The sequence below is a fragment of the Astatotilapia calliptera genome, chromosome 10, assembly GCF_900246225.1.
Source record: "Astatotilapia calliptera chromosome 10, fAstCal1.2, whole genome shotgun sequence".
Lineage (NCBI taxonomy): Eukaryota > Metazoa > Chordata > Actinopteri > Cichliformes > Cichlidae > Astatotilapia > Astatotilapia calliptera.
Window position 1 is genome coordinate 19,260,633 of NC_039311.1, and position 7,578 is coordinate 19,268,210.

The 7,578-nt window shown below is 40.3% G+C and overlaps 2 protein-coding genes across 2 annotated transcripts in view; one reads left to right on the forward strand and one right to left on the reverse strand.

Annotated features, from left to right (window-relative positions):
• Nucleotides 1-36: 36 nt before the first annotated feature.
• LOC113030242 (pinopsin-like) lies at nucleotides 37-5,054 on the reverse strand. Its single transcript, XM_026181481.1, has 5 exons — nucleotides 3,737-5,054; nucleotides 3,267-3,435; nucleotides 1,875-2,046; nucleotides 1,538-1,771; nucleotides 37-323 (listed from the first exon to the last, which is right to left on the reverse strand). The coding sequence occupies exons 1-5, from the start codon at nucleotides 4,056-4,058 to the stop codon at nucleotides 129-131; spliced, it is 1,092 nt and encodes a 363-aa protein (XP_026037266.1). The 5' UTR covers nucleotides 4,059-5,054; the 3' UTR covers nucleotides 37-128.
• Nucleotides 2,001-7,578, forward strand: part of LOC113030241 (clathrin interactor 1-like) — a 15,600-nt gene continuing 10,022 nt past the window's right edge. The window contains exon 1 of the mRNA XM_026181480.1: nucleotides 2,001-2,070. The gene's annotated coding sequence lies outside the window, so the exon portion shown is untranslated. The remainder of the gene's footprint in view (nucleotides 2,071-7,578) is intronic.

Genomic DNA, 7,578 nt, shown 5'->3' on the forward strand with positions numbered 1-7,578 from the left:
TTCTCCATAGCGCCACCCGGTGGCGCCGAATTGACATAGCACCATTTAAAGGAACGACGGAGAACTGACTCGTTAATTATAAATACAGAGCATGTTTATAAAGCAGGACAGTCGTTATCTTCTGTGCTTCACACTGAGCCACTAGCACCACGCTGGACCTGCTGCCCTCTGGACGTGAACTGGGGCGTTACTGTATTTTGTTCCCGTGTTGGCGTGCTGGGAGCGTGATGCCACATCTCCCTGCTGCTGGGCTGTGAGAGGTTTTCTGGGGTGGGCGGAGCTTGTGAGCTGCACCCGATCATGTGCAGGAGACACCTGGAGAACTGAGAGGGAAAGAGAGGTAGAAGGAAAATCCATGCATGCCTGATATTAACCACATGATAATCTTTAGGGGAAAAAAGAACTTCAGACCATCTACACACGCTATGAGGGGGATTTTAGACTTTCAGAAAACATTTGGACAATAAGTCCAAATGGGAACAGGAATTTTGTCTAATTATTTGTCCAGTATGGGGGCTTTATTGTATGAGGGTTTTATTTTAGTTCAACTACTGTGGATTTGTTGTGCTTAATTCAATTTTATATAAATTTTTACTAGTTTCACTGTTAGTTTCGGTACTTCTAATTATTATCACCTGGAGGACATCTTCTCAGGGGTTCCACATTTTTATTTTAGTTGCAAGTTTCAGTTAGTTTTCATTTTATTTTCAGTTAACTTAAATGTTTTCACACCTGCTTTTAGTTTGTATACTAACCTTGAAGGCAGAACAATGCATTTAGGCATGTAGACATGATCAAGACAACTTGGTGAAGTTCAAACCGAGGATCAGAATGAAGAAAAAAAGTGACTAGCCAGATAGGCTAGTCTGAGTATTTCAGAAACTGCTGATCTGCTGGGATTTTCCTGCCCAACCATCTGCACGGTTTACAGTGAATGGGCCAAAAACAGGAGGTCCCTGAGCTTCACTCCTCTGGGTGAAAATGCCTTGTTGATGTCAGAGGTCAGAGAAGAAAGATTGGAAGCAGTCTAAAGGTGCAGCAATTTGAATCGTTTCATCAATTGAATGTAGAAGTGCATCTCGTCAAACCTTGAAGCAGATGAGCTACTGAGTGTCACTACTGTCATCTAAGAACAGGAAACCGAAGCAACAGTTCACATGCACTCACTAAAATTGAAGAACAGAAAACTGGAAATAAGAAATTTGATGTAAACATGAAAGCATGAATCCAGCCTGCCTTGTATCAACATTTCAGGCCGGTTAGTGTTGGTGTAATGATGTGGGGGATATTTTCTCAGCACGCTTTGGGCCCCTTAGTATCAACTGGGCACTGTTTAAATGATACAGCCTCCCTGAATATTGCTGCTGACCATGTCCATCACTTTATGATTGGAGGTGTTTGCATTTTAAAATGTTTTCCAATGAATATTTTTATTTTTGTTTTTAATGAAAATGATTTCAAATAGTCAGGTATCGGAGTTGCTGCTGATGAAAGTTGGTGTCATTTTAATCTGGAGGAGTTTTTCCTGTTTTCTTACCTGGCTGTTCAGCACCACGTAAATAAAGGGGTTGATGACGGTGCTGGTTTTTGCCAACAGTGAGGGGATTAAACTGGCGGCAGGCGGCACTAAGCCCAGCCTTCCAAATGAAGCCAGCATCGCCACAACTCCGTATGGCATCCAGCACAATAGGTAGCCTGTCACCATGGTGACCACCATCAGAAGGACACGGCCTTCTCTCCAGTCAGGGTAGGTTGAGTTAATCCCTGTGACCTGCAGACACCCACACTTCTTTTAAACACACCGGCAGATGCACAGAGGTGAGAGCCAGATTTCAAACATTACGCAGAGGTCAAAGGTGAAGCTACGAGCTTACCTGCCTCGCCACTGCTCGTACAGCGAGGAGGATCTTCCCGTAGCAGAAGAACATGAGCACCAGCGGCAGGAGGAGGCAGAAGACGAACAGACAGCTGACATAAGAGCGAGCCGTGGCTGAGCGCTGGTGCCACTGGACCGAGCAGGTGGTGCCAGGACCCTCCAGCCCATAGCTGCACCGCAACACAGGATGAACAGTAAGTTACTGTCTTCCTTCATCAAACAAAACAGAAACAAGCAGCTCTCAAATAGACAAAAGGGTTGCACAGAGCAGGAAAATATCTTGTTTTTTAAAATATGTACACATTTTAAATACTTCTGTTGTGAAAAACAAGAAAAATGCCAGTTTTAATGAGGTTGATTTAATGTTTTCATTTTTTTAAAGATGTCCTTTTTTGGCTTTCCTGACATATCTGTACTGTTAGAGTGTTGGATGCATATAAAACACGGCCAAGTTTCCAAATAATGAGGTCAGCATATGTGCAAATACTCTCTGTGAGCCAAAACGAGCCGATATCCTTAATGTTGTCATCTCAGGCACACAGCCCTGACCGTAAAGTCCCACCAGCTCAGTGTTTAAACCTGTTTTTAATAAATGACAGTCAATCAGAAATAAACTGGCTTAAAGGGAAGTGAAGGCACTGCACTAAAGTCCAGCATGACATACATAAATCCACTCAGTCAAAGAATGAAAACATGGAGCTGCTTTTGTGTGAAATAAAATCACACGGATATGGATTGAAAGCAAAACTCAGAATTTGTGGCTACTGAGGTAGCTGCCTGGACCGAGAACTTAAGTTGCAGTTTATATCCATGCCAGACCACAGCTGACCTTTAATATAAAAAACCTAAAAATACATTTTTAAAAAATTTAAAAATGAAAGATGAAAAATCAGCTTCCTGTTACCCAAATGTTCAATTCAATGCAAATATTCTCAGTTATACACGTCACTTGCTTAACCAGAGAGAAACATATATTAGAGACACACAGCTGCAACAAAAAAGTGTGCTCAAGTCATGAGATAGCTTGTGTCTTTAATCATCTTTAGGCATTTAAACAGTGAACTACAATGAGCCAGAGCTCTCTAATGACCTAACATTTCTCAGCCTTTGATCTCATTGTTAAAGCAGTGAACAGACTGGTTCTTATTTAGTGTTTTTCAGCTCTACTTGAGCACTCAAAGCCCTTTAATATAATATTCACTCTGATGACATCGGGAAACAGGGTTCAGTATCTTGAAGGATACATTGGCACACAGACTAGAGCAGCCAGAAATTGAACCACCAACCTTCTGATTATCACTCTGCCTCTATTTCTGCCAGCTGTAGTGGTTCATTATTTTGTAAATCACAGACTTTTCTCTGAGGTCTGGAATATTTCAGGTTGGCTGACCTGCTCCAGCCCAGCAGTGGCGGCACTGTCCACACCAGCGAATAGAGCCAGGAGGCTGCGACGGCGAGCCAGGCCCTGCGGTACTGACAGGAGTCCGACTGCTGCTTGCAGAGCAGCACAGAGTAGCGTTCAAAGGACAGGAGAGCCAGAGACACTAGAGACACGATCCCTGCCATAGAGAGACGTCAGGTGAAAGAGCAGCAGTGATCAAACAGGATGCTGATGCATTCTTATTTTTCATAACCAGAGTAGCAGAAACATTTCAAGATAAAATAAAAACATTTTACAAACTATACCCAACAGGATCCAAAGAAGCCTCGTTGTGGGTTTTTTCTTATTTGGATCTTCGTTAGTTTTTTAATGGAATAGTGAAGAATAAAAAATATAAACTACAATAGTGTTCAAAAACTGCCTTTTATGCTACGCTCTCCTTTCCCAGAGTAAAACTGGGCTTCATTAACCTCACTCACCAAAGAGAGCATTGGAGAAGCCATACCACTTGCACCCGTAGGAACCTGTCAGCCACCTGCCACGTACGCTGGCGGAAAAACTGAGGGATGTGCCAAAGATGCAAACGAGCATGTCGCTGATGCTGATGTTGACGAGAAGCAGGTTGGCCGGAGTCCTCAGCCCAGAAAAACGTGAGAACACCAGGAGCACCAGAAAGTTGCCGAAGAACCCCAGAACCAGGACGAACCCAAGAAAGACGGCTGCCGCGGTGTGACCTGCTTGGCTCAGGGCACCGGGGATGTGCTCTGTGCTGAGGTTGTTGTGCTGTGGGTGGGTCACCATGGCAATGAGTAGAAAGACAAAGCAAAGGCGTATGGAGGTATCCTCTTAGAGAAGTAGTTAAACTGAATTCATTGGAGGCATTAGTAGGAAATACATCTACAAGATGTCTGCAAAAGCTTAAATACTCAAGGGGAGTGGGCAGAATGGGGGAGTTGGGGGGGAGATTTGTCTTTTTCTCATACATTATGGATATGAGTTGTATGAGTTGCTGCCAGTTTATTATTTCTTCAAATGAAAACACTGAATACTGTCAAAGAAGAACTTAAACTAAACAAGAAAATACTAAGATGGGCCCGTTTTCCTATTCTTTTTTTTTTTTGGTAGATTAAAAAGTGAAGAGCACTTCTATGAAAGGCAACGAATCAATCAAAAGAAGAGATGTCTTTATTTTGTTCTGTTAGAGGCTAATACTTTGTTAAGAACCAGATTGGGGACCTAAATATCTCTGCCAGCTTATCAATAATATAAGCTTTGGCTCACTCAGATGCTGAGCCAGGAACACACTCGGGTCCAAAAAATTCAAGTGAAGCCTGTCAGTGGGAGAACTCTTGGAGGAGAATCCAAGGAAAATGCAAAAACTGGGGAGGTTTGAAGAGGCTGTGCAGAAGGCGGCCAGGCGGTGGAAAAAACTGGTGAACAGGGGAGAAGATGAGGGCAGGCAGGTGACTGGCAGCAGAAGAAAGGTTACTCCCGAAGGAACTGGAACTAAAGGCTAAGCATGCAGAAATGATTCTGGAGCAAAGTATGGAGACAAGCTGGGCTAACACTAAGACCTGGATGCTGGGTTACAAGCTTCTGTGATGCTCTGCAGCAGGATGTGGAGCAGGGCTGCTGTGGAAAAGAAGTGGCGCTAGGAAGTGATGAAGGGTGAGGGTTGAGAGTGGGCATCATTCTGGACGGAAGAATGAAGAAATGACAGGAGATCTGCGGGCGGGAGATCAGCTGACAGATTTAAACATTATTTTTCTCCTGTAAATATAAAAAAAATCATACAGGATGCTGTGTACTTTAATTAAATAATATTTACATCATTTTTAAACTAATTTAGAGCTGACATTATTAGTTATGGAATAATTCAAGCCAACAGCTCTCACTCAAAAGTCGAACTTAGGCCTATAAGATCACTTTGATGCAGTACTACACTTTAACCACTGGAGGGAGCATTTTCTAATGGATGAAAGTTCCGTTAAAACGTCATCTTCGGGTCTTCAGACTATAGATAAAACAAACCTTAACTCTACAGAAATTGTTATTTGAATCAGGCTAATTTAATTAACTATTACATTTTTATATTTGTTTATAAAATGATATAATCAGTGTTGGGAAGGTTACTTTTAAAATGTATTCCATTACAGAATACAGAATACATGCCCCAAAATGTATTCTGTAACGTATTCTGTTACGTTACTCAATGACAGTAACGTATTCTGAATACTTTGGATTACTTAATATATTATCGTGCTTTTTACAACAACGTGAATGTACTATTGCTGTGTGATTTATTACTATTACTGAAGGTCCGCGACTCCGAACTGTAGTAAAGGGACCTCTGACTAATACGGCGGGGTCCCTGTCGGCTCGTAGCCGAAAAATAGCTTTACTTTGTTGTGTGGGTCAATTTTTCTTGCGAAAGACAGAGGCAGGCGTTGAAAGGCTGCTCCAACGGAACTTATTGTTTTCGGAGGAAAACACGAACACGGTGTACAGTCGAGTCTTAATAGCTTACTTACAACTGGGCTCGTAAGGCTCTCTTCTTGGCTGAAGTGGTTATTATTATATTTACATGCTTCCAGCTCCCGTTTTTCCTCGATGACAACTCGTACCTTTCCACTCGCCTTTTTCTCCCTCCTCGCGCTCACAGACCCATAACGGGTATGGCAGTCCATTCTCCCTGCAACACGGACTACACTGCCCATGATGCTACATTCTTTAGAGCTATGCTTGTAGCATTCTGCCTGTTAGCTTAGCACAACAACAACAACAACGAAAAGGCGCTCTCTCACCCAGGAAACACACAGTCGCAGAGAGAGAGCTCGTCGCCCTGTAACCATGGCAACCGTAACGCTGCCGCCTGGAACAACAGAACGTAGCTGTCAAACAAAACCCAAACAGTCCTGACCCACGACAAAATGAAACGGGAAAGTACCGCAGTGTAATCCATTTATTTCAACAAAGTAACTGTATTCTGAATACCACCTTTTTAAACGGTAACTGTAACGGAATACAGTTACTCATATTTTGTATTTTAAATACGTAACGGCGGTACATGTATTCCGTTACTCCCCAACACTGGATATAATTTGCAGTGATGACGGGAAGAGCCTATCCTTGTCTTTCCTGGTGGTGGTATTCTCTGTGTCAGTTAAACACAGTGTTGTTGGACGTGTAGTTTTACTTGTAGTTATAGTGTGTCTTCTGCAGTCCTTTCCACTCAGACTTGTATTTTGTAACTCACTGGAGCTGTTTACAGATTTGTAAAGGATATTGTGATTTTGGTCCAGTGCTCCCAGTTTAAAGTGTTTCTTTTTCTCCATGTAGATTCTGTTCATGCTCTTTAGTGTATTACCTGATATATGGGATGTGGAAAACATCACTTTTGTCTATTTCTAATTATGCTTATTTGAATTTATGTTGTTCTACACAAGCACCCAGGTACACGCTTTATTCATCCCAACGCAGGGGAAATTGTTATTACAGCTTTTAGAATGAAGTTAAAAACAACAAACATAAAACAAAAAGTATAAAAGAGAAAAGGTGTTTTTTTTAATTGAATAAATTAATACTCACAATATGACAAAACAGATACCTTTATAAGATAAAAAAAATTAACACTACAAAGAAAAAAATAGCATAAATAAAAGAAAATACAAATGTTAGATAATCATACACTTTCTAATATGACCAAAGACTGTGAAATGGATATGTGTATAGTTCTTGTAATTCTGGTGTGTATTGTGCATGCATTTTTTCTAATTTTTATATTTTAGTTATTTATTTATTTTCATTTTAACTGTATGCACTGCTCACAGAGATACTCCAAATTTCACTGAACACAGGTAAAATGACAAATAATAGCATTCTATTCTATTCTATTCTATTCTATAACAAGGTAAACTAAAAATATGTAAAATTCAGAAAAGTAAAAACTGAATTTATATTAAAGTGACCACAATAACAGTATATTCATCTATTTTCTTATTTTGTTTAACAGTATATATGAAATACAAAGTGGTAAAACTTTACATCTATATAGTTATAGATAGTATATAATATATGTGTTATTATACATATAGTTCTCTTACTTATAAAGGTATAATTCATAAGACATTAAATAACTGAATATTTTTGTGTTTTTTCATCAAAAAGGAATACACAATTTTGAATAAATTACTTACTAATAAAAAAAATACTTGACTCGTTTTTTCTTATATAAAAATGCCGTTTAACATATGAAAATACGAATAAATGAGAAATACATTATTTATACCATCAGCTAAACCCGAATTATCCCGCACAGGCC

Coding starts and splice junctions, on each gene's coding strand:
- LOC113030242 (XM_026181481.1), bottom strand. CDS start 4,058: ATGGTGACCCACCCACAGCACAACAACCTCAGCACAGAGCACATCCCC. Junction 3,436..3,736: donor CTTCTCCAATGCTCTCTTTG/GTGAGTGAGGTT, acceptor TCTCTATGGCAG/GGATCGTGTCTCTAGTGTCT. Junction 2,047..3,266: donor CCACTGCTGGGCTGGAGCAG/GTCAGCCAACCT, acceptor GTTGCGGTGCAG/CTATGGGCTGGAGGGTCCTG.